The sequence below is a fragment of the Terrapene carolina genome, unplaced genomic scaffold (assembly GCF_002925995.2).
Source record: "Terrapene carolina triunguis isolate 2854851 unplaced genomic scaffold, T_m_triunguis-2.0 Scaffold88, whole genome shotgun sequence".
Lineage (NCBI taxonomy): Eukaryota > Metazoa > Chordata > Testudines > Emydidae > Terrapene > Terrapene triunguis.
In genome coordinates this window covers 19,891,690-19,918,406 of record NW_020664439.1, presented here as the reverse complement: position 1 = coordinate 19,918,406, position 26,717 = coordinate 19,891,690, and the positions used below count along the sequence as shown (strand labels likewise).

Here is a 26,717-nt window from a genome sequence, read left to right as displayed (position 1 = left end):
TTTTTATGTCAGGCCCAGATAACTGGCAGCCAAGAGTCCTAAAAAAGTTGGCTTAGGAGACCTCTGATCTACTTATGTTAATATTTAAATAACTCTTGAAATACTACAGGAATTCCAGAAAACTGAAAGAGTGCTAATGTTGTGTCAATATTTAAAAAGTGCAAGATGATCCAGATAATTGTAGGCTGATTAGCCAGACATCAATCCTGGGCAAAAATGGAAAAGCTGATAAAGGATTCAGTTAAGAATTAATGGATGAGAATATGATTAATGCCAGTCTACATTGTTTTATGGAAAATATGTCTCAAACAAACCTGATTTAATTCTTTGAGATTACAGGTTTGGTTGATAAAGGTAACTATATAGATGTAATGCACTTTAATTTGGTACTACACTATTTTTTTTTTTTTAATTAAAAACTAGTTTTCTAAAAAAACCAAAAAAACACCACCACCAAACAAAGCCAATCAGTAAGGGTGATTACCATTGGAACAAACTATCCACGGACATGGTAGATATCTCTTGAAATCTTCAAATCAAGGCAGGATGTCTTTTTGGTAGATATGCTTTAATTATACACAAGTTATGGGGCTAAATACTAGGGTAACTGAATGAAGTACTAAGTATACAGTCAGACTAGAAGTTGATCTAACTGGGACAGATTTTCAAAGCTATTTGGGCACCCTAGGATACAGATGGGCACCTGGTGGGATTTTCAGGGCATTTAGGCAGGGCAGCTGGACTCCACTCCCCAGTGGCAAGAAGCCCCGGTTAGCTTCCCCCTCACTCCTGGCAGGGAACAGGGAGGCGAGAAGCCCCAGGTGTGGGGTGAGTTAACTCTCAGGCCTACACCTTGGTTTCCCAGGGAGCCAAGGTGTAGGCCTGAGAGTTAACTCACCCCATACTAAACCAGCCTTGGGTGAAACTCAGGGATTTCACCACTAAAATTAAGGAAAAAATGCTCCACTGCTGCTAAGGTGCCCCCACCTCAGGAATGTCCCTAACAAGAATTAACACCAAGGGCTGTAAAGCAGACACCCCCCAGGCACTGGGAAGTTTAGGGAGGAAACAGAAAGACTCCAAGAATTGGTAGAATAGATAAGCTCTGACCAGTAAATTTATGCTGATCATCTGCACAAAAAAAGAAGGTCATAAGTTACAATTTGGGCATAAGAAATAAAATGTAAAAAGAGTTGAGCAGGGAGGAGAAAACATAAGTGCCAGTGCATGATTGTTTAAATTGTGTTACCTAGAGGGACTGAATAATGTGATAGGGTTAGTGAAGTGAAAGGAGGTAGCTGGTTTTACCTATGTACTGCAACAACAAATAAATGCTCTTTGGGAACCATCTCCGGACTGGAATTTAACATCAAGCTGCTAGAACTCTGACCCCTCTGCACAACTGTGACGTGCAGAGTTATCGCTGGAACCCCCAGACGAGAGGATCCTGACTGGCCATCGGGTGAATTTTGTCTCTATATTGGGAGTGGTGAGCATAAGAGATTTTCTTGGCATATGTATTCTATGTGTGTTGCTAATAAATAGATGTTTAGAGCACAGCTGTGTAAAGCTCTCTCCCTGGGAAAAGGTTCCACAGACCGGCAAAGCCCTGAGCCCCGAGGGAAAGGACAAGTACTTAAATTGACGAGGTTTCTTCCTGAGCCTGTGGGTTGGGATAGATACCTTACACTCTGAGCCCTTAGAAGGGAAAGGGTGGGCGGGTGCCTAAATTGATTGGGTCACTCCTTGAGCCCTCGGTAGAGTATAGCTGGGGTGCCCTAGTTTTTTTTGGGGGGGGGGGGGGTAACAAGGGTACTGTCGCTGAGACAGTAAAAAACAAAACAAACCCCACACCTCATTAATTTTGAATTCTAGCGTACTTCTTTTTCAGTAGCTGAAAAACAGAAGATGTGCCATAATTTAAGATGCACTCTAAGAGGGAAAATAATACTCACTTGGAAGCATTTCTAAAGGGGAAACTCATTACTGTAACTGAGCTATTCAGGATTATGAAAAAAACTCCACAGAATAATTCCTAACCCAAGGAAAGTTGGAATACAATGCTCTCCACAATAGTAAGAAGAAATCTACCTCCACACATGATTATTCTTTAACGCTCGTATATTGATCTTAAAGAACTAACTGATCTGAAAATGAAATTCTGAGATGAGATTCTTAAAGTACTCTTTATTAATATCATTAAAAGTTGTAGAAACAACTTTGTGTAATATGAAGGCACAGGAAGACAATTTTGATAAAATATTCCAATTAAACAGTAACTTACAGTACAAAAGACAATTTTAATGCACATACAAACCCCAAATGTCTCATTCAAAAATATTTCACCAAGAGTTCATCAATATTAATGGGCAATGACTAAAAATATAAATTGTCATTGTACAATAAATATCTGATAGGTGCAAATTGAACAAAATTTATTGCTTTCCACGTAAGTGTTTTCCCTGTAGGTTTTTTTTTTTTTTTTTTTTAAATTCTAGATTCCTTTCCAAATCAGCTTTCTCAATATATTTCAGAGGGAACTATAACCCTTAAACCAAATCTAACCAGGGACATTTAGTAGTTATGAGACTACCTCAAGTACTAATCAGAGCTGGCAGTGTTTTCTATTACCCTTTAATAAACTCCTCAATCAGAAAATGTGCAGGGTGTTTAAAAATCAACATAATTGATACAACAAGGCTTGCGTGGCAGCTAGTGTTATTTAATCTCAAATTTTCAATGTATTTTCTGCAAATAAGTATTTTGACAAAAGAGTAGTGTAAAGCCTATTTAGAGACCCATATCTGAAGGGAAAGAGGTTGCAGCACAGCTGGTAAAACGGTCTTCCAACAGCAAAAAAACAAAAACAAACAGCAAATAGGAAAATAAAAGCTGTAAGTGTCATATTAGCTTCTGAAAACAAAATTAAGACAAGTGAGCTGCAGTAAAGTATGACTACATATGCAAAATGGATTCAAAGTGAAAATCTAGAGCTGTGCAAAACAGTCATTAATACACTCATCTAACAAATCTCAGAAAACTTTTGCATTATTATATAGCGGGTACGTCCTCCCACCACACTCCCCAGCTTTGAGAAAGAAGAACCAATCAGTGTTGAATTACAATTTGCTTTTTTCTTTCACCCTGCTCCTACAGCAATTTTGGTATAGCAGCAATTTCCATCTGTCTTTGCAGTAGTATTTGACAGCCATGCTGACTTTGTCATGAATGGTCATGCATACCCAGCTCATTCCAAATTGTTTAATACCATGGTTTTGGTTAATTTACAACTATTACTTTTGTCCTTTGTTACTGCTGCAGGCAAAAAAAAACCACCTACAAGTCTTTGCTTAGGAGTCGAATTTTTTGACACTTCAGGTAAATGAAACACTACAGTAGTTATTGTATAAACGAAATCAAAAACAAAAATCTTCCAAGAAAGTAAATCATTTTGGTAGTGATTGATATTTTATGCAAATTCTTATTTATGGGAGCAATCTCAGGTTTACACTAACCATTAAAGGGACCATTTTTACTGCAATTCAAATAGTAAAACTTATTTCAAAGCAAGGTCTCTAGCATGAACATGGCATAGTCAGTTTAATGACTAAACTGATGGATAAACATTCAGTAAACTTCTTTACATTGTGAATTCAGCAGAACAAATGCTAGCCTGCTAGGCATTTTCTTAAGTTTAAATTTGGATTTTCCTCAAGCACTAACTAGTAGCTTAAAGTTTCTCGAAGAGTAACTAAGGACCCACTGAAATTTGAATTTTCACAATGGATTAGTGTTACTACAGTACATAGTTTTGCTTTAGGACTAGTCTAGGGACTGATACACAACCATTTTCTTTGGTTTATGCTTTACTATACTGGACTAGTGATCTTATTTTTAACCTACACTCAATTCCTACTGATTTTTACTATATTCTCCCCTCAAGTTAAAAATGACTGTTTGCTCATACAAACGATTCCCTGCTGAATGGCTGTGTGTACATACTTGCATGGAAGGTTGAAGTTTTGTACAGTAACTACATTATCAAGTGATACCTGTAACAGCAGAACTACAAAAATCAAATATGAATGTATTACAGTTCATATATGACAGTTGAGTCTGCTTTATGACTATATCCTTTTAAAAAATGTAATACACACAGTAAGATACAGTGGTAAACTTAGATTAGACCGTAAACATGGGAATCCTGCACTCATAGTAATAATATACTGCACAGTATTAAATAAAACTTGTTAAATTTGAAACAATGCAACAGACAACTAGATTTACCTGCATGTATGTAAATGCCACTTCAGTAAGATGTTTGAACACAAAAATGAGACAATGACATCCGGAAAAAAGCCTTTAAAACAGGCCATCAGTCTAACTTGACTTTCCAAGTAAAAGCATCAGTTTCACAAAATTGTGATACTAATGCAGTTTTATGTAAAGTACCCCTTGACAGACAAGCTGTCAATTAAGCTATCACAGTCTTATCTCATCTGACCCACTCCTTAGGCAATCAGGGAGAACAGTCAATAGTAGCTCAAGTTTTAATTAGATAAGTACCTTGTCTGTTTACAGAGGAACATCCTCTAAACACCATAATATTTTATGGCATTTATATAATTGATCAGATAGTTTAATTTAAAAAAAAAAAGGTTCTCTTTTGAATATGTGAGTTCAAAACCTTATTTTTCCATGTGTCTTTGCGATAGTGTTTTAGCCAGTGTTACAAAAAGGTGATTAGTTCACCATGAACTACCTCACATTATTACTTAATTGTGCAAGGTATTCACGTAGTTCTTTTGCAGCTTGGAATCTACCATATCGCTTCTTTGGGTTGGCACACTCATCCAGCAAGGCCTCAAGTCGGCCATCTTTGGCAATTTCAGCTGGAGGGTCATGAAGTAGTCCTCCAGAGGTGCCACGCCAGGTGGCATGTCTTGATAAAAGGTTCTGACAAATAGCATAGTAATTGTGGTCCACAGTGGCACGAGCACAAAGAATCTCTTTCGAGAAGGACAAGCAAGCTTCTTTATCACAGTCATCAAACTTGCTCTCGTACCATACATCCCAGTTTTCAGGTTTATCTGTAAAACAAAGATGGCAAAATATTGTGGGTGAGATGGAAGGAAAGCAATACATTTAATACAAAATATGACTAAAGACTTAGTTTGAAGGAAACCAGTAACTAGAGCCAGGTGCAAAAATAAATAAATAATAATAATAATAATAATAATCCACAAAGTTTATTTACCAAAAAGAATAGTTTCAGTAGACCTAAAATCATTCACACATATGACCAAACTAAAGAATAGAAGTGTCAAAACAAAAACAGTTTTAACTCAACTCAATTTTTTATTTCAATTTTGGGTATTTTAACAAAAGCAAAGGAGGACTAGATTCACAAAACAGCATGAAGTGAAGTGAGCTGGTGGTGCCCTCCTTATAACTTTTAGCCCACTGCTTAGGATGCTGATCTGAAATGTGGGAAATCCAGGTTCAATTCTCCTTCTGCTGATGTGCAGAAGAGATTTGAACTTGCTCTCTCACATTACAGGAGAGTGCCTTAGCCACTGGGCTATGGGATATTTGGGTATGGGCCCCAATCTCTCTTCTTGAAGCTGTTCTACTTCTCAAAAATAATTAAAGTCAAAGTCACTGCTCCAGTGATGATTTATAGCTTCGTGGTTAAGGCACCCACTAAGGATGTGGGAGATCCAAGTTAAGTCTCTGCCTGATGTCATACAATTATTTAAGCCATTATCCCTCACAACTTTCCTAGTTATTGGTTAGCTACATTTTTGTAAGGAAACCTTTTTTTGCACATAAATTTTTTAGTTGTAACCTGCATTTCAAGAGTCCTTCGACGTATCTTATTAGTGTTTCTACAAGTACAAAACTACAAGTTAAACTCCAAATAATAAGTAGAATTTATAAAGTAACAATATCTTAAGGATCATTAGAAATGCTAAAAGGCATCAAGCAGTGAACAGCAGGATGTTATAATTACTCTACAGAATCTAGTTTCCCATAAAAAAAGAAAACAAAAAACACACTGATGGCTTTCTCCCCCAAGTACTATATTTTAACTATATAGATCCTGTAGAACTTCATTGGAAACCAAAAATATTGTAGATATAAAAGGGTGCTTAATTATAAATTTTTAAAAGCCTTGATTTCATCACCACAAATCATTTATATCTGAAGAAAAGTGACCTGAGTCCTCCTCCCTAGATAGGTGTTTAAGTTAGAAAAAATTAAGAAACTTAACTCTAACTTAAGAGCTAACTTAAAAAAAAAAAAAAAAAACCACTGAAGTCCAGAAAGTCATCCAGAGTTTGTGTAGGTGCATTAAGTGATAAAGAGTAAACAAATAGGAGAAATCAAACTTTCTACACTTTGCTCAGGTATACATAGCAGAACTCTTGACAAGCGTTGCAACAGTATCCTGGCAACCTTCCTTCTCTAGAGACTTCTGTCTAACAGAAAGTTTGCCTCTGACAAAAATAATTACCTTGATTACAAATGGGAAATAGCTGCCTTGAACAATTCTAGATTCAGCAGTATACAGCAGCTCCCTCAGAGTTTCCTGGAAGAACTTATATAGGACCAAGCTTCCCCCTGGAAGCTACATACCATTGCCTGGTTTGAGACAATTCCTCTTATTAGAGGGGGAATCAACTGTGTGTCCCCTTTTGGAGCCCTTAAGCACCTGTATTGCCTGATGTACACAGAAGACAAACCAGTGTTATTGGAAAGCAGTCTCTGGTCTAATAGTTAGTTTACATTTATGGTGCACTTACACTGTTGTTCTGACAGCAAGCCAAGGGATGGCTGTGATAAAAACACTGAAGTAATTATGCAATGAAAGGCAGACTCAAAAGATAAGAAAAAATAGATTCTGAAAAAAGTTGATTCAAATTTAGCTAATTAAATTACCTCAAATTTGAGAGGTGAACAGAAAAATAAGATTAGACACTCATATACTAAGGTAATTGGATTGGGGGCCTACAAACAAATACTTAAATAGATTATGGACCCCATGTATGAATTTGCTATGGAAGCAACCCCAAAGACTAATTGGGCCAGCCTTAAAATGTAGACACTGTCACCTCAAAAGTATAATACAAAAACCTCTTCACTGTCCCAATTTTCCAAAAAGGAAAACTAGACACCTTATTAACAAAGTGAGACATGAAGTTTGCAATAGCATTTTAAAAATATTTCCCCACACCTAAACATTACTGGGCTTGGGAGAAAAAGAAAAAAAAAAAAAAAAAATCTGTGTGCGCGCATGTCTGAGTTTGTGGAGTCAGTACTGAAACAGTGGGATATCCAACATATTAAAAGGCTTTATTGGCATCCCCTACTGGGATTTGATCTAAATACATTATGAGAAATATGGACTAGTGAGTGTTATTAAAAAAAAAATATTGCTTTGTATTGAAAGACCTCACAGAGTGGAAAATACAGTCTAGAAATTAATTCAGTGATATTAATTATATTTGCAAAGTTTGAAAAATCCACACATCCTGGGCAAACAGAAGTCTTTTGGGCTACTGCCATGAACTCCTGTAGAATTTAAGTTTTTATTTTAAAGGATTCCAGTCCTTAGACTTGTAAAATTCACCTATTCAGTTGAAGAAATTATAAACCAATGTAATGCCGTCTAAGTCTACAGCCTGACTATTCCAATGCCTCTATTGCTACCTTTTGTTTCTGCAGCTTGCAAAAAATGGACAAATTTTCACTCTTGCTATTCGGAACTCTGCATCAGAGTGTTACTGAAGAGATTCTGGTCAATTTTTCTTGGCTGCTGCTTGGTTAAGTTCTGAGTTCAGCAGAGGTAGTCACTGACACTATTTACGGGAAATGAGGGCCAAAAGACAGAGTCTGGAACAAGGGTAGAACAACAGACATCCTGTCTCTCATGGCAGCCAGGAGATTGGTGAGGGGTAGAATAGCAGTGGCTTCCATCCTCGCAGCAGCCTGGAGGCTCAGGATGGGTAAGCCAGCAGCCTGGAGGCTCAGGATGGGTAAGCCAGAGGAACCAAGAAATTGAAATAAAACATTCCTTCTTCATTATAGCTATTGGAGAGTTATTGGAGGGAAAGGATATCAATTTAGATACCTATTAGCTGGAGGCTGTTATAAGTCAAGGGATAACTGGAATTCCAGCACTATCCCTTCACTCAGTAGCTGGGGGATGGAGCCAGTTTGCTTCACCCCAAGTGTCACCAAGAACAGCGCATAAGTAACCCCAATTCAGATATTACATTATATATAAATAAAATGAGAGAAGCTTCACTGAATCAAGTAATGAACACAACATAAAGGGAAAAAAAGCACATGACTTGAGACAGAAGGAAAGAAAGTTTGAAACACAGGAAAAATACCATTATAGGGAAAAAGGTGGAGTGAAGCCACTTTGAACCATAAAAAAAAAAAAAAAAAAAAAGACTGCAACAACTATTTTTAAGCATGATTAGCAGGCATCAAGTAATTTTGCCCCCCCCCACTTTGTTTATTTGTATATCAGGAATACAAGCAATATAGAATTCAGGTGATTCTTGTATATACCTGAGCACTTGTTAATTTTGATTTCTACAAGTATGTGAAAGTTCTATAGTTTTGTTATAGATCTAATTCTACAAATAGTGTAGTAATTGAAGTCTCTGTTTCAGAAACTCACAACAGCTTCATATTCTTTTAAGACAAATTGTAAAACATGAAGCAGGATGGACATGAGAGGAAGAACAACTTACTCTGTTTGATTAACCTTTTGTCTGCCACCAGAACATTTTCTGCATCTACAATGATAACCTTCCCATCTCTAGGACCAACTGCAAAGTTGTCAAAGCTGACATCAAGGAGGTAGAGTGCAAATTCAAAGTCATTGTTTGTCAGTTGTTCTGCTATTTCCATTAACTGCCAGGCTAGGTCCACTCGTTTTTCCCATGGTGCATTGAAGTAACTCCACAATTCTTCTCCAACATAGTTGACGGCCACCATTCTTCCACATGCTCCCAGGTACTTTGCAAATGGCCAGCCCTCATCAGATGGAAAACTCTGCATATGAACAGATTTTTTTTTGTTAATACTGAGTAAATAGATGAACACCAGTATATTTTAACAGGTTGAAATGTGTGCAAGATTGAAGACTATTGAGACTCATACTTACAACAGGTGATTATGCTGACCAGAACACATTTTTGCATTTTGATACCATCAAGAATACCTACATATATTATTTCTAAACTAGCATCCAGCTTTTGTATGTATATTTTCCTATGTCAGAATTGATTATCTTTTGCCTTTGGTGTTTTATATACTGTGACTCCTGCTATGGCACTATTGTGATCATATTTTCTTACAAAATTACTTTGTTTTGTAACCCAGGTCTTTAAATAGAAGCTTATGAACTATTTGCTTTGTGTTGTATATACATTAAGTTTCTCTTATTAATCAGACTTCCTCTCTTCCACTTTCCCTTTTGTTTCTTCCAGATCTGATAGGATTCTTGTTGGTCTTCCTTGAGGACCTTACAGAAAAAAAATTAACCAATATTTTGGTGTACAACAAAATTTAGGATGTTCCGTTCTTCCATCTTCCCTTAATCCTCCATCTTAGTTTATTTCAATGTATGCAGATTTTTAAAATGGAAATAGTAATATGGACAGTATTGTGTAGTACAGGCTCTCAAGAAAACAACAACTGTCTAGGTAGTAAGGGCATACTGAAAACAATAAAAAAGTTGTTAAATAATTTGTGCATGTTTGGGTATATTTCATGCAATTAAAAATATCTTCAAATATGCAAGACCAGGATGAGCTACTTAACGCTTTTGCAAAAAGTACTGAATACTAGGCATCAAGAAAATCCAAAATTAATATTAAGGTTAGAAACTGAATTATAGACCACAGCACTCACTGAGGATAAGCACACTCCAGCTAAATTTTAATAGTTCTGAAATAATAGTTGTAAGTGCTATACATCTAGCACTGCTACCATAACTACGTCACCAGATAGTGATAAAAACATCAGTTTCCCTGAATGGAACTATTATGCAGCAGCATCTAAGGTTGCATTGCATTACTGATTTCAGTTTAACAGGAACTTTAAACCTTTCTTTTGTAAAAGTCTCTTTGAAATCCAGCACAGCACAGCCACCACCACCACTCAGTTCAGGGGAGGAGGTGGTGTACCAGTCACTGAGATAGTTCTGAGCTTAAAAGAGATCTGGAGTTCAGATTCCAATGCAATTCACCTCTCTCCTTAAATGGTTAAGGCCATGAATCCCAACCTAAAAGACACTCAGGGAGGAGCTGCTGGATACTTGTCCCTGCCCCCACCTCATTTTAAGTAAGTTATCAGAGAGCTTACACAGTCATTTCAGGCAGAGAACCCAGGCCTCTAACATGACAAACCCCAATCTTATCCACTGCATCAAGATGCCTTTCAGAGTGACACAAAACAGTCTGCTTAGTCTATCTCTAACCACTATAAAACACATTCCTCAGAGTCAGGGATGGTGATCAGGAATCCTGGATTTTAATATAATCTACTGCAAAGGTTTCCCACTAGGAAAGTGCATGCCAAGTCCTTCTTCAGCAGCCGGCCATACAAGGGTCTTGCAATTACTTTGGCAGCTCAAAAAGCAAAAGGTCTAAGCTACGGATCTGAAGGTGATTGACCTATGTGGGGGAAAATACATGCGATTCATATATGGAAGACCTTAAAAAAAAAAAATTTTTTTTTTTTTTTTAAACTTAACTATGGGATGAAATCACCAAAATACACATTTAAGTCATTAGTAACAATGTCTGCTTGTATAACCTATTAGTCAGAGTATGTGTTATGCACACACACCCATGTCCAATCCACAGAGGATGTGAGTCTGATAGGCTCTTGAGGTGAGAGCTGGCTCTTTAAGACAAGCTGTAAAGAGTGATGCCTTTAGCTCTGGAGGTCACTGGTTATCCTTGGCTTAGTGTTGGCCAAGATGGCAGCTGTCACACTCACAGGTATCCCACATTGTCACAGTTGAAAGCTGAGAGATATGCTTCATCCTGGCAGGGATAGAGCACCCCGAGGAAGAGGAAACAATAGACAGACCTGCTGGTGTAATGCACACATGATGTCAGTTGCTGCAACTTGTCCTGGTTATATCCAGAGGTCCATGAGAAGCTACAGAGTGTTCAGGAAGCAAGTAATAACAGACTTCTTTAGATGTTCCCTCCAGCTAACAGTTTATGTCATCAATCCAAAACCTGAAGGGTTGCTCTTAGCATACTTACTTCCAGTAACTTTAAAATGGGGATAAAGTTTAAAGTTTATAGGTACACTACAGAGCTTACAGGGGCGCAGGTACAGTAACTCCTCGCTTAATATTGTAGTTACTGTATACACTTGATCATAAGCCGGTTCGTTTATAACCCAACCCCCACCCCCCCAAGATGGATAAGTAAAAATGGAAATTTTTTATGACCCATTCATAAGCCGACCCTATAATTCAGGGATCAGCAAACTTTGGCTCCCGGGCCATCAGGATAAGCCGCTGGTGGGCCGAGATGGTTTGTTTACCTCGAGCGTCCGCAGGCAGGTAAACCTAAGTAAACAAAGTGTCCCGGTGCACCAGCTGCTTACCCTGACAGGTCGGAACAGCAACTGGTGGGGATATTTTTTTGGGGGGGGGGGTCAAGAGAAGCTGGGGGTCAGGGGAGTTATCCCTATGACCACCCCCACATGACCCCACCCCTAGCCCGGGACTCGCACACTCTCCCCATCCCATCCCTTCCCACCTTATCTGGGAAGGGCCAGGGAGGATGTCTCTGGCTTGGCTGGAGCTGCTCCAGCAGGCCGGGCAATGCGGATGCAGCCTATTCTGGTGGGCCAGACCAGGCGGTGCAGCCATAGTATGTTCCAGCGGGTTAGGCCGGGAAGCACAGCTGCAGCGTGCTCTGGGGGGGGGCGGGGCCAAGCAGTGCGACTGCAGCCTGCCAGTCCCGGAACTGCAGCTGCTTCAGAGGCTGGGGGGGAGAGAGCAGCATGGCTAGATGTGGAGAGTCTCTGACCCTGCCTCGTCGCTTCTAGCTCTGCTGGCTGTGCTGCCTCTCCTTGCTCCCTCTGTTGGGGGGAGGGGCTGTGTCCCACCTCTCCCTCTCTTTATCCGTTCATAAGCCGACCCCCTTCCCTGGTGCTTCCCCTTTTTACTAAAAAAATTCGGCTTATGAACGAGTATATATGGTATGTTCCTGAAAAATGCTACTGTAAGTGAAACGATATTAAGCGAATCCAATTTCCCCATAAGAATTAATGTAAATGGGGTGGGAGGGATTAGGTTCCAGGGAAAAAAATTTCACTAGACAAAAGACTATCTATCTATCTATCTATCTATCCACACACACACACACACACAATAAGTTTTAAACAAACAATTTAATACTGTACACAGCAATGATGATTGTGAAGCTTGGTTGACGTGGTGAAGTCAGAGGGTGGAAGAGGGAGGGATATTTCCCAGGGAATGCCTTGCTGCTAAATGATGAACTAGCACTCGGCTGAGCCCTCAAGGGTTAACACGTTGTTAATACAGCCTCACACTCTACAAGGCAGCACGAATGGAGGGAGGAGACACAGCATGGCAGAGAGAGACAGAGACACACACCATGTGTGAGTGCTAACCCCACTCTAAGTACAGTGCCTTTTAAAATAGATTACCATAGTAATACCCAGCCACCAATGCAGTGCTGTCTTCTTGATTTTATAGCCATTTTAGCATTTGTTGCTGTTCATGGTTTTGCTAAACACCAGGAAAATGAAGTTAACAAGTCCTTGGCCAATGTCATTGCTGCTTTAACTCTGGATCACAGTAAATACTAAGAATCAGTCTGCTGTTGCTGCAGCAAAGTGGAGCTAATTATTCACAGGACAGGCCCTGCTCCTCCTCCCACTCCACACCAACCATACCAAAAAAGAGTCGGGGAGGATTAGCGCAAGGGATACCTCACAACACTGCAGGTGCCAGGAGGCTCTCGAAGAGGGGAGACAGCTACTTCTCCCTTCCAGCAGCTGTGGGAATCGTGGAGCTACAAATTCATAATATACCTACCACAGATGGCCATAAAAGAGCCAATAGCTTAGTCCTGGGTCCGCATATGTAAGAATCTTGGGACACTCTCACTTTCCCAGTAGCTCAGGTAACAGAAGCAGGGGGCTGGCCCAGTGCTACTTACTAAGGGGTTGCCCCGAATCTCACTGCTAAGCCAGTCCACCCTTAATCTTTTACAGTCAACATTTGGATTGTATACACACATGGTAAATTTCTCCAGTCCCACACCAATGCATCTGGATCTGCACTCTACTGCAGGCACTGATCTGAACCTGAATTTACTCATATTTAACAAAAAAAGAAATTTTAGCAGTTTGTGTTCAATTCTAATTTACACAATTTAATTGATTTTAATAGATTTTCATTAAGTACAAGACATTTTATCATTGTGTAATCATTGAAAAGGTTCTTAGAGTGTTTCCACTTTAGCCATGAGTTCAGCCCCATACTCAATGATTTCTAAAGAAAAGTGGACACAGAATTCTAATAATGGTTTTACTAATACCATATGCATACAGAGGAAATACCTCCTCCCTACTCCTATTCTAGATTCCCCTGCTTATACATCCAAGGATCACATTAGTTCTCTTAGCCATAGCATCAAACTGGTCTTCAAACCCTACACATACTTACTATGAGGTTCAGCATGATCAGTGCCTCATGCAAGAGATTCTAGTACTGGCTTGCTGTATTTAAAAAGTGAATCTTCCAAACATAACCACACATCATATTGTAAAACAGATACATTTATATCTTTGTGGCAACAAAACGATCTTCTGACAAGAGTAGAGGGACTCCTGCCAACATCTGCACATGTACAAACAAGCTCTCTGCTTCTGGCTCCTTTCCAACTGGCATGTAATGGCCACATCTACACTTCGTTACCCAAATCAGTAGCACAAGAAGGGGATAAAAAAAAAAAAAAAAAAGTGTGAGTGTAATATTCAGCAGTTTTAGATTCACTGTGATTTTGACAAGAATTGTTAACTAGAGTGACAATTTGTCCTCTTTTTAAGCAGAGGTGTAACTTTTGGTACTTCATTACCTTTTGAAAATATTTGCATAAATAAATTATGTCTACTACAACAAGAAGAAAAAAAAATCTCACTTTGTATTGTTTTAAAAGCCAAAAAAATGCATACAAATCATAAAACAGAATTCCCACTGCACATGTTTAGCTACCGTTAGAAACAAAAGCTAAATAAAAAGGTTGCTAAAATCTCTAACTACTGAACTACAAATAGCACAGTTCTGAACTAAATGCTTGAATTACACTGCTCTACAGCCAAAATGCTTCTGAAATAAATGTAGTCAAACTTTACTAATTCTGGGTCACTGAGAACAAAAATGATGCTTAAAATTGTTGATTGGCTCTAGTTTTCAAGATATGCTATTGGGTCAGTATATACGACCCTTGACTTGGGAATGGCGGAGGATAAGTGAGTTATAAAGGGAAGGGATCTCAATTTAAACCAGAAATGACAAAAATACATCTTTGACTGGATCTATGAATAAATGACTGGGTTTGGACAGTACTTGTTTTTTAGGCAAAACAATGAATGATGCAATCTGAAGCTGGTATTGCGTCATACATGATATGAATTGCATCATGTTATTCCTAGAAGTCATGGATGATGCAATCATAACGAAGCTTACATCACTCTGCTGAACAAATTGCCCTATATCAGCTCTAGAAATCATACAGTGTCGTGCTCTCTTATTTGTCAGTGTTTGATTTTGCAAAGGGACACATTTCTGTTTAGCCAAAGTGAGCAGAGATGCCTCGTACTTGTGTGAACAGTGCAGATAACTTCTGCTATGTTTGTGATGCAAAAGTCACTTCACCACAAAAGCGCAGTATAACCACTATGGTTAAGAAAGCCTATCACCTTTATTTTGGCTGCAAAATTGGAGATCAGGACAAGAAGTGGGCCCCACACACATGCTGCAAGACTTGTGCAACAAATTTTCACCAGTGGTTGAACAGGAAAAGGAAATCTATGCCTTTTGCAGTGCCAATGATTTGGAGAGAGCCAACAGATCATACCAGCAATTGTTACTTCTGCATGGTGCCTCCAGTTGGGAAAGGTGTGTCAAAGAAGAAAAAGTGGACTGTGCATTATCCAAACATTCCATCAGCTATACGCCCAGTACCCCATGGAGAAGGACTGCCGGTTCCTGATGCACCAGAATCATTCTCACTTGAGTCAGACGAGGAAGAGGCTGAAACTTCTGGTCCTGAACCATCAATGTCACAGGACCCACATTTTCTCCCATCCTCCTCCTCTGAACCACACCTCATAACACAAGGTGAACTGAATGACCTTGTCAGGGATTTGGAACTACTCAAGAGTAAGGCAGAGCTGTTGGGCTTCAGACTACAGCAGTGGAATCTCCTGGCAGGCGATGTTAGGGTTTCCATGTTCCGTGACCGCCAAAAGGATCTTGTCCCATTCTTCTTCATGGAAGGTGATCTTGTAGCCTGCAACAACATCGATGGTGTGATGGCAGCCCTCAACATGGTTCACGATCCAGATGAGTGGAGACTGTTCATTGATTCATCGAAGACGAGTCTTAAAGCTGTTTTACTGCAAAATGGCAATGTTTTGCCATCAATTCCAGTTGGTCATGCAGTCCATAGGAAGGAAACCTATGACAACATAAAACAACTTTTGAGGTGCATAAACTATGACCAACATCAGTGGCAGCTTTGTGGCTATTTGAAGGTTGTTGTTCTCTTGCTTGGTCTGCAGACTGCATACACAAAGTACTGCTGTTTTCTCTGCAAATGGGATAGTCGTGCAAGAGATTCCCACTACATCAAGAAAGATTGGCCACTCCGACAGTCATTGGAGCCTGGGAGGAAAAGTGTTCAGCATCCACCACTTGTTGAATCAAGGAAGATTGTTACCACCCTTACACATCAAGCTGGGTCTGATGCAGAACTTTGTCAAGGCCATTGACAAAACACAAGCAGCTTTCAAGTACCTCTGTGGAAAATTTCCAAGGTTAAGTGAAGCTAAGATAAAGGAAGGTGTCTTTGTTGGTCCTCAGATTCGTGAACTTCTTCGAGATGATGCATTTGACCATGCACTGCGTGGCAAGGAAAAGATGGCATGGAAAGCCTTCCAGTTAGTGGCAATAAATTTTCTCGGAAACAACAAGGCAGACAACTACAGGTTGTTGGTGGAAAACCTCCTCAAGGCATACAAAAGCCTTGGTTGTAACATGTCACTAAAGATACATTTTTTGCACTCTCATCTAGATTTTTTTCCACCGAACTGCGGAGCAGTGAGCGACGAGCACGGCGAGCGATTTCACCAGGACATTGCAACAATGGAGAAACGCTATCAGGGCAAATGGAGCCCATCAATGCTTGCAGACTATTGCTGGACAGTGACAAGAGATGCTCCATTTAATGAATACAAGAGACAAGCCAAGAAGCGCCGAGTAGACACTGAATAGGATTAAACTATGTACAGAATAGTTTTTTGCCTTTTGTTTCATAATACATTTTATTTCTATAACCCTTTGGCTGATTTTTAAAGTGTTACATAAACAGGACAGGTGAAATATTATCATGTAAAGCAACCATGAACACATGAAAAGACCTAGGTTTACAATTTATGATTAAAACTCTACTATCTACACAATATACATAGACATCAAATGTAAAAAACTTAAATATCTTAGAAACAGTAGCCAATCAGTTGTTTTGTCATATTTGAATTCAGCACATCAAAATACATAATAAATAGCACATTTTATCTCTGAAGCAGACGACTTCTCAAAAATTGTAGACCAGTGTTATTAGTACACCTCTACCCCGATATAACGCTGTCCTCGGGAGCCAAAAAATCTTACCGTGTTATAGGTGAAACCACATTATATCGAACTTGCTTTGATCCGCCAGAGTGTGCGGCCCCGCCTCCCCGGAGCACTGCTTTACCGCATTATAGCCGAATTCGCGTTATATCGGGGTAGAGGTGTATTGGGTACACCTATATAATTAAATATATTTGTTTGAAGGCAAGCTTACTGTCAGATCTTCAGCTAAACAAAATAGGGTTAGCATGACTCTAAAAAGCTCTTCTGCCCACAGCTCTAAAACAGCTACTTGCTTATAAAGTGTGCAACTTTGAGACACTTGCTAGCACACATTTTACACTCAGTCACAATAGCAAACCCAAGAAAAGCATTTAATCAACTGTTTAACAGGTGCATTTTTAATACAGATTCACTGACAAAAATTAGGATTAAGGCAATATATAGTGTAAGATAATATATTAGTATATTTCCACCTGTAAAGAAATTCTCACTCTATGAGCGAAGATACGTATAATAATCAACTGACCAAAAAAAGATGTGAATCAGTTAACCTGTCGGAATAACTCATTTCCACTATTCCCGGTGACATTCAAGACACTCCATCTAACAATTTAGATGTTCCTAATCAGATTTCTTAATAGCAGTGGGAAACCCACTTTCAAGCACTATTTTAAAAAAGAAGAGACTATCAAAAAATATATAGTATTTACCTTATAAAAAGAACACTTGTTAGTCCAGAAAAGATGTAGTTACTTATTTCATGTAAATTTACCTCACCCAAGTGTAATCTACATTAATACAGTGTGGTTTTGTCCATCCCCTTCAGGAACAGAAATCAAGTACCCCATTGCATCTTTTCCATAAGCCCATGTAGGAGGCAGCACAGTGTCGCTTGCAATGAGGCAGCTACATTGGTGTAATTTCACTGGTACAAAAAACACAACGTAGAGAAGCCATATACTACAGAAACTCTAAGTCAGGGGCCACTAGAATCCAAAGTTCTTAAGGATATCAAGAAAATCAAATCTGTGGATGCTTGCATCCATGTGACTGAAGTCTCTTGCTTTTCAAGGAGAAGATCTCATTTCAAATTTTGCAAAAGCTAGAAAATACTATGGCTGAAACTCAGTGCAATGAAAAACAATCCCGATCCTTATGTCTGAAAGTTATTCTTACACAAGTTAAACTCAGTGGTACATGTTTTGGGGTCTTTAGAAGTAAGTTTATGCGCTTGAAGCTGCCACAGAAGAAATAAATGCCAGATTCACCAATCTTCACTCACTTAGCTTCAATGCTTGGATTCTGCCTATACAGCAGTGTAAAAATGGATAGTCTCTTGAACCACTTTACAGAGTTACTAGATGAGGTGGAAAAAAGAGTGCATATATCAATGATTGGCACAAAAACATCCACTCAAATACCATCAATTCCACACAAGTGTGCATGCCTGTTTAACAAAGCTTTAACCATCAAGATAGTACTTTTTATTAAAAAAATACTCATATTGTGACTTTTCCCCCCCACGAGCCTGCCCAAATAAGCCCCCCCCCCCATATATGCAACAAAGCACATTAAATCACTTGATGCTGGTATGAATGAATGGCCCAAGCAGAGACTCTCCCGCAGGTTATTTGCTCTTCACTAAAATATATCTACTCCACACACCCATTTGATGGGGGACCTAGGACAAAGTTCCCTGGATATAGTGATATGCTCCCATCCTGCAAGAAGCTCTGCAGTGTAAGGGTACGTGGATAAGATCCATATTGAGGATTTAACAGACAGCACTGATCAGCTCTAGATTGCAAGCCTGACAAATATTATCCATAATATTTTGGAATCAATTTTCATTTGAGTTTGAAACAAGTTAGATACCCTCTGTTCTGACTCAGTCTTATCTGGTTTTAACAGTATCATTTTAATTTATATTAAGGCTAAGACTAAACTAAACAACAACAACAAAAAAGAGACCAATAGACAGACACTAAAAACCATTAAAACAAACAAGCAATCTTGGTATTTGTTCAGAACAAGCAAAATACAAATGAATGCCTTTAGACACTCACAGCAGCAACAATTTTTATTTTTAGGGCATGTCTACACTTACATAGCTGCAGAGGCACAGCTGTACCAGTACAGCTGCACCGTTACAGCACTGCACCACTGCAGCACATATGTTAAAGACACTCTATGCGGACAGGAGAGAACTCTCCAGCTGGCATAAAAAACACTCCCACAAGTGGCATAAGCTATGTTGGTGGAAGAAGCTCTCTCAGCGACAGCACTGTGCAAACTAGTGCGTATGTCAGCGTAACTACATCGCTCAGGGGGATGGAATATTCATACCCCTGAGCGACGTAAGATTTGCCGAAATAGGAGATATTGTAGACATAGCCTTAGTTTACCTGCCAGTTTTAGACCATAGCGTAAAACTGAGAAAGCCACAAGTTTTCCAGTTAGACAACCAAAACTGAAGATGTCTGCTAGCATACAGACTAAATCAAAATTCTTTTGCCATCCTGACTAAAGTAATCAAAAGAAGATTTAATTGTGTAGATGCAGCATGCAGATATTCATACAGGTAAAAAAAACAGCCCAACAATTTTTGAAAATGAGTTGAGTGTTTCATGTCACTACGTAGCTGTTTGTAGATAAAAGGTTGCACTAAGCAAACACCTGTCACTAAAAACTATGTAGCAATAACTAGAATTGTTTTTGTTGCCACATAGAAATGAAATTCAATTTACAATCCTAGTCAGACCACAAAGAAATTAATATTTATATAAAATGTTAAAATGTATCAGTTTCAGCTATAAACTAGGATTTAATTTGTTAAAATGCTTGCCTATATATTGCAAGCAGGGGCTGTTTTTAAACAAAACAGACAAGTAAAAAAATTTTAGGTGGCGATGTAAAAAATATTTATGAAAGTGTTATCAATACAATTTATATTTAGATGGTCTAAAATTTCTTCCTCAACCTGCCACATAAGTGGATGAAACATGCAACTTCTAACCAGATAAATCCTCTCTTATTGTTTAAACATAGAACATATTATGGAAGAGTCAGTGAAACTGATAACACTGTTTTGGTACTCCGAAGAGATGTAAAACTGTACCAAATCATATGCAGTTGTCCTGCAATTTGTTGTACTATAAAGATTAGCATGAATTAGTGAATCAAAAATAGTCAGTCTATAAAAGCTTGTTTAAGATGTACTAATAAGGATGAAGTAAAATCATGCTACTGCAAAAAACATTAGTATTTTCACATTAGACCTCAATAATTAAATTACGTAAGTGGTGTTTCCCTAACTTCTAATGACTTGTACAGAAGTGTACCATGCTTAACTGAAGGGTAAAGTAGAACCTTCAAACTGGCTAAAGCAGAAGCTGTCAGTCAATTGTGACAGTATGCATTTCATAAGCACTGCCACTTTAGGAGTAATCCATATGCCAAACAGGCTTCCAGCTAAGCTTCCAATCTCTGATAAAAAGTTTTATAATCCCCGAGTCACTAGATTTAGTAGATGATTAAAGTCACCTTTTCCATTATAAATCTAAGTTCAGTGCCTAAACGTTTATATTTAGTTACAGCTATAAGTTAATGAAAAAGCACAGATCAGTAATGCACAGATCTGAGACTGAAAGCATTTCCCCCACCTGAAGATGAATATGCTTTTTGTGCATATTAAAATTAAGCAGAGACAGTTTTTCAGGGGATAACCCACAGAACACCATTTGACAGAGTCTTCCTTTGTACTGTCTGGCAACAAACAGCTAACATTGATTACTATTGTTAAGCACTTCAAAGTTTTTATATACAACCAGGGAATCCTCCAAGAAGAGAAAATTCTTAGAACAAATCTCTAATTCCCACTCCCACTCCTTCCTTACCCAGTGCAATCAAAACAAGTACTGAATATTTTAGCTTTATAAAATAAAAACCGCCAAACCTTTCAACACATCTGAGAGCAGCACAACTTAACTTCTTACGAAGTAAGAAGGATCTCCTACATGCTGCTGTCACAATACAAGTTTCATGATCGAGAAAACAGAAATTCTTACCTATATTTTTCCCCAGTTAATATTCTTCTGTTAACTGCACTTATCAAAATTGAAAAGAGTGAAGTGAAAGCTAGATGTGAAGTCTTAGTTAATTCAAAAAGTTAACGTAAACACAGTTGTTACGTTCCAAGTTAGAGTTTTCCCTTAAAATGATAGCTTCTTTTTTATGATTTGAAAGAGCATCTAAGATCTCCAAAAGATCTAATTTTATGAACTTTCAATGCTGCTGAAACTAAAACTGGACAGAATTACTCTAACAGATTGTTTTCTGATGGAGAATGCCAATTCATAGAATTTGAAACATTTTGCAGACAGTTCAATTTTGACAAAGCTGCGATCGAACACAGGTAGAGTTCCAATGGAAGCATCTTGCCAGCCAGCCTGACAGACTGACCAGAAGCTGAAAATCTGGAAGCCCCGGGAGTCCCAGCTCCTAAGCTCCTCAACAGCTCACCAGGCAGGCTGCCCTCAAATCCCAGCTCCCAGAATCCCATTTCCTACACACCTTACCAGGTGGTATGATGGGGAGCTGGAAGCCTTGCAAGTAGTGGCTTCTAAGCTCTGAGGTTCCAGCTCTCCGGCAGCCCGAGGTTCCAAGAGTCAGCAGCTCCACAGCTGTCTGTCAGATGGAGTTCCCCAGAGCCAGTACTCCATTCCCTTTCAGAAACAATTTGGAAATGTTGGGGGGCAGGGAGGGTGTTCCAAATGATAACAAAACTATGTTTCAAATATCAAAATCCTCCACGAAACAGAATTATTTTTCCTCTTCTCAGATCAAGTTAAAGAGATGGCCAACAATGTATGCTGAATTAAAGGCAATGTGTGCTTTTCATGGGCAGCATGTCATGTTTAATTCCTTAGACACGTACTGACATTGTAACTTTAGTATTCCACATGGTTAAATTTGTCTATGTAATACTGGGTAAAACACACGAATTCAACTAGCTAAGTTACCATCTCCATCCATCCTCTGGTCATAATTTGAAAGAGAAAATTCAGTTACAACACATACATATTAGTATCTAATTCACAGAAATGGTCAAGTTGTCATCAGTAAATAGGATCAACAGGACATAGGGAAAGATTTGTTTTCATACTATTCCACATTCACTGGTTTCTGTCCTCAGGACAGTTTCTCTGTGGAAAGTTGCTTTTAAAAGCAAAAACAAAGTTACAGAATTGTACAAGTTACTGAACTCTAGCACTATAAAGTAATCAAAATCTGAAAGCTTGTTTCCTTTAAAGTAAAATCCAGGCAACTGGGAGGGGAAAAAAAAAATCTTAGTAATCTATGCCTACCCTATTCACTCCTGTAAAAATCCACATGACAGGGTATCCCATGATTAACAGGCCACATAATTTATAAAAACCTCCAATACAGAACTTATCCAGAAATCTCAAGTTACTATTTTTAGTGTGGCTACGTATGCATAAGTGTTGACATATTTTGTTATTTTAAACTGGATCTGCAATCATTTTCCAGAATTGCTGCCGTTAAAATGCTGATACATTTAAGTCTAATTGGTTCAGTCATCCAGGAAGTTACTTCACCTTTCCTAAAATTTGCAAAACTCAAAATAAATTATTTGATGGGAATGTGATAGGAATGTGTAAGGAAGCATTTAAAGCTGATACTAAGTGGTGTAAGTATCACATTTCTTTGTTTGTAGTACTAACTTTCAAAACTAAGACTCACAGTGAACCTTTATTTACATTTGCAAAAACATTTAGAAGTAGGCTTGGTATACCACAATCTACATTCACAGCAAAAGCCATATGTTAAAAATGGACACCAACTAAAAATAATCACTTCTGCCCAATTTTTAAAACTATTGTTACAATTTACACTATAATTGAAAGGCCAGAGGAAAAGTTATTTAATTTTTAAGTCTATTTGCTGGATGCATTTGACAGCACTCTGTCTAATGCATTTCACTATGTAGTCAGTGTGCTCCCCTGTGTAGGTGTTTCCTCACAGGAAAGAGGAAGGGACAACTCATCTTAAATATAATAAGTCAATTGTAAAATCAGAGAAATCACCAGGTGGACTGAACGGGTGATCCAAAAAAAGAAGCCATTAAAAAAGGTAACTACATTTCAAGTTCATGATACCTCTAAATAAATTAAAATGCATGCACCTTTTCTTAAATGAGCGTTCTAGAAATTAGTCAGGAAATAAATTTACTGGAAGTTAAAGCCAATCTCCACAGCACTGGCTATTTGACAATCAACTGGATGCTTCTTGGCCAAATATCTAGCAAAATACCAGAGGTTTATTATAGTAATTCTATGATAATGTGTTTAGTGTATTAAAATACACTTACAAAATTCCTCCTTTAGGCATTAATTAAGTGAAACCAAGGACACTAAAAGACAAAGTCGTTAGAAAAAAACGACTGGACCAAAATTCAACTCCAATAACTTTCTAAGTGCATACTTAGAAATTTCTCAAGTGTTGATAGCTTAATGTAAACAAGGGGCAGCAACTGTTCAGTTTAAGTAGTATTTATGCAAAACAAAACAACTAGTATCACAAACAAGAGATTATTAATTTTCCACAAATTTGCATCTAAAGTCTGATCAAAATCAAAGTTTCTCAAAATTGACTAAGTGTACATTCTTGTCAGCCAAGTTGAGAAAGCATGTAAAACTCTATTCTTATTTAGATATAATTAAATCACAGAACAGCTAAAAAGAGCTGTCATTTAGAGTACTGCTTTACCATCAGGCTTATCTCACTGATCGGTTCAGACAGAAATAGTCATATATTGCAATAAATGTAAGTTTTACTTCAAACAGTAACTAAAGAGCTTTATGTACTTATGTGAAGAGTTAAAATCCTAATAAAACACTGAGATGGACTCTAACAACAAGAGAGTTTATGAAAAAGGAGTACTTGTGGCACCTTAGAGACTAACAAATTTATTAGAGCATAAGCTTTCGTGGGCTACAACCCACTTCTTCGGATGCACGAAAGCTTATGCTCTAATAAATTTGTTAGTCTCTAAGGTGCCACAAGTACTCCTGTTATTTTTGCGGATACAGACTAACACGGCTGCTACTCTGAAACCTATGAAAAAGGAACAGATGTCCCAATCCATGTATACTAAACCTGATCCCAAGAAACTGATCAGCTAAAGTATTCGACTGACAAAAGTTTAAGGACTTCTCAAATTATTGTGATATGGGCATGGGATTAAAGCCATCTACTAACAAGCAGACAAAGGGATAAATATACCACTACCCGTTTTTTTTTTTTTTAAACGTAGACAACAGTGCTGCCAAGCCTGCTACCTGCAGAATAGCTGTTTCTCTTCACCCTCTCAGATGATCGCCATAGAATAGAAGAAAGCTTTCCATGAGAGGCGGGGCAGTGAAAAGAGAATGAAATCTCCATGTTTCCCCGCCACTAAAAAGCAATTACAAAATAAGGGGGAGGGGTGCTAAGGCGGAGAGTCCCTTCTGGAGAATATTCGGGGAAAGAGCTAAATGAGAAAACAAACCAAACACCCAACACAACCCCTGCCCAGTGTCGCTCAGCTGGGGCAGAGCAGACTCCTTCCCCGGCGTGTCAAGGTAGTTTTTGGAAGGCAGCTCACTGTTCGGGAGAGCGTTTGGGGAAGATGAAGCGTGGTGTTAGCGCCTTCCCTTGACTACGTTTTCCAGGAGGGTTTGCACCATCTGCGCTCCTCAAGACACGCACGGCTCTGCTCTCCCGCCACCGCAAAGCAGCCACCCAAGGCGCTGCTGGCAACGTGACCAGAGAGGAGGCGCAGACGATGCTCGGCCAGGGCCAGCGCTTGGGTGGATGGGCACTTACCTGGCAGCAGGGCCGGGTAAGGGGCAGGCGGGGAAGGAGACGGGACACGCTCCTGCAGCACCAAGGAAAGCAGGATGGCTACGCTGGCACCGACCTTTGTCACTGGGCTGGGCCAGCGGGAGGAGATTAGCACCGCACCCACCCCCTCCCCGGAGCGCTGCGCGTGGACGAGGGAGGGCAGCTGGGGTGGGGCGCAGTACCTGCGCGGAGGGGGAGGGGCGTTACCTGCAGCACCAGCGGCTCCGGGTTGAAGGCCAGCGTGATGAGCAGCTGCATGCGCTCCGAGTCCTTGAGGTTGCGGAGCAGGAAGCTGCCCGAGTCCTTGGTCTCGGCGTAGCGGCGGACCAGGCGGTCGAGCAGGCGCTGCGAGGGGCAGTGCACCAGGTCCGACCAGCCCTCCACCACGTCGGGGGTGAGCAGCCGCACGTCGCCGTTGATGCTGGCGAACTCGGTGGCGTGCAGGGCCTGCAGCAGGTCGCAGCGGCCCCTGCCGGTGGCGCGGCGGCAGATCTTGGTGTCGATGTCGGCGAGCTCCTGCGCCGAGCCCAGGCGCTTGAGCACAACGCGACGGCTGCCCTCGCGGGGCTCGCCGTAGCGCGCGAAGTAGACGTTCTTGACATTGAGAAAGTCGAGCAGGCGCAGGCGGCCCCAGCTCTCCAGCCGCAGCTGCCCGTTGAGGAACTTGCGGCACCAGCTGGTGCCCCAGCAGGCCGGGCACTTATTGAGCTGCAGGAAGCGCCGCTCCGACAGCTCGTTGCGCTGCAGCGAGGCCAGCAGCGAGTGCGTGTTCAGCACCAGCGCCGCCGCCAGGCTGCCCAGCACCGCCAGCTTCACGTAGCGGTACAGCCGCCCCAACTTCAGCGACACCAGCCGCAGCATCGTCCCGGACCGGGGCCCCCCTCCCCGCCGCTCCGCGCTCGCGCCGCAGCTCCAGCCCCAGCAAACTCTCCGCCGCGCGGCTCGCCCGATAAAAGGCAGCCAAGTTACTGAGGGGGACGGCAGGGGGGAGGGGGCGGCGCCGCGAGCCCGCCGGCCCGGACCGCCCCGCCCCGGGGAGGAGCCACGCCACCGCCGCGCGCGCGCGCAGGGCGGAGCCTAAGCGCGCCCCCCGAGCAGCCCCCTCCCTCCCACCTACACGAGGGGTCGAGCCTCACGCGCACAGGCTCTGCCGCGGTGGGGGAGCGCGCGCGCACCTACCCCCGGAAAAGAGGCGGGGCCGTCGCGCGCGCGCGCGAGGAAGAGGGGGGCGTGGAGCAGGAGCAGGCGCGCGTTGAGGAAGAGCCGGGCAGGTCGGGAGGGGCGGGAGCGTCGTCCCCCATCGCAAACAGATTCAGAAGCAGCAGCCCGACCGGCCCCTGTGCCGAGCCGCTGGCTGAACCAGCGCGGGGCGGACGGGGCGCAGTGTGAGCCGCCATGTTGTGTTTACCCCCTGCCCGCCTGGCAGCAGGGCCCCGTGGGAAGGTGCCTGTCCCGGGCGCGGTTGCCCCTGCCACTGTGGCCCGAGGGAGCAAACAGCTCGCTGGACGTGCTGCTGCTGCCCGTCCGTCCCCGGCTCAGAGCTGCCCGGCTGGGCTCCCATGTGCCAGGCCAGCCAGTGCCTCGGGTCGGTGTGTGTCTTTGTCTCGCGCACGCGGGGTGCCTGGTTGTTGCAGCCCGAATCTGTCCCCGTTAACCCGTTTCCAGACACTCTTCTGGCTATTGCACATTAATGCCACGTTCTGCACAGGGCAAGTGTGCGTAGTGTGTATTGCTAACCTCGCTAGCATAGCTCACACCTGGCGCTGTGTGGCTGATGTCATGCGCACACACACTCACACACACGGCCTGGCTGTTGCACACCAAATTCGTGCCCGACAGGAGTCAAGCCTGTCACTCCGTGCCTGGTGTG

At 40.9% G+C, this 26,717-nt stretch overlaps 1 protein-coding gene across 1 annotated transcript; it reads right to left on the bottom strand.

The window, feature by feature from the left end:
- Positions 1-2,167: 2,167 nt before the first annotated feature.
- DIPK2A (divergent protein kinase domain 2A) lies at positions 2,168-25,729 on the bottom strand. The gene is made up of 3 exons (XM_024214837.3): positions 25,055-25,729; positions 8,769-9,072; positions 2,168-5,090 (listed from the first exon to the last, which is right to left on the bottom strand). Exons 1-3 carry the CDS (start codon positions 25,706-25,708, stop codon positions 4,759-4,761), a joined length of 1,290 nt encoding a protein of 429 aa, XP_024070605.1. The 5' UTR covers positions 25,709-25,729; the 3' UTR covers positions 2,168-4,758.
- Positions 25,730-26,717: the final 988 nt, after the last annotated feature.

Excerpts from the sequence above, each read along its gene's own strand:
- DIPK2A (XM_024214837.3), bottom strand. The coding sequence starts at position 25,708 with ATGCTGCGGCTGGTGTCGCTGAAGTTGGGGCGGCTGTACCGCTACGTG. Across the intron at positions 9,073-25,054 it reads CGGAGCCGCTGGTGCTGCAG|AGTTTTCCATCTGATGAGGG; the intron begins GTAACGCCCCTC and ends GTTCATATGCAG. Across the intron at positions 5,091-8,768 it reads CAAAAGGTTAATCAAACAGA|ATAAACCTGAAAACTGGGAT; the intron begins GTAAGTTGTTCT and ends TTTGTTTTACAG.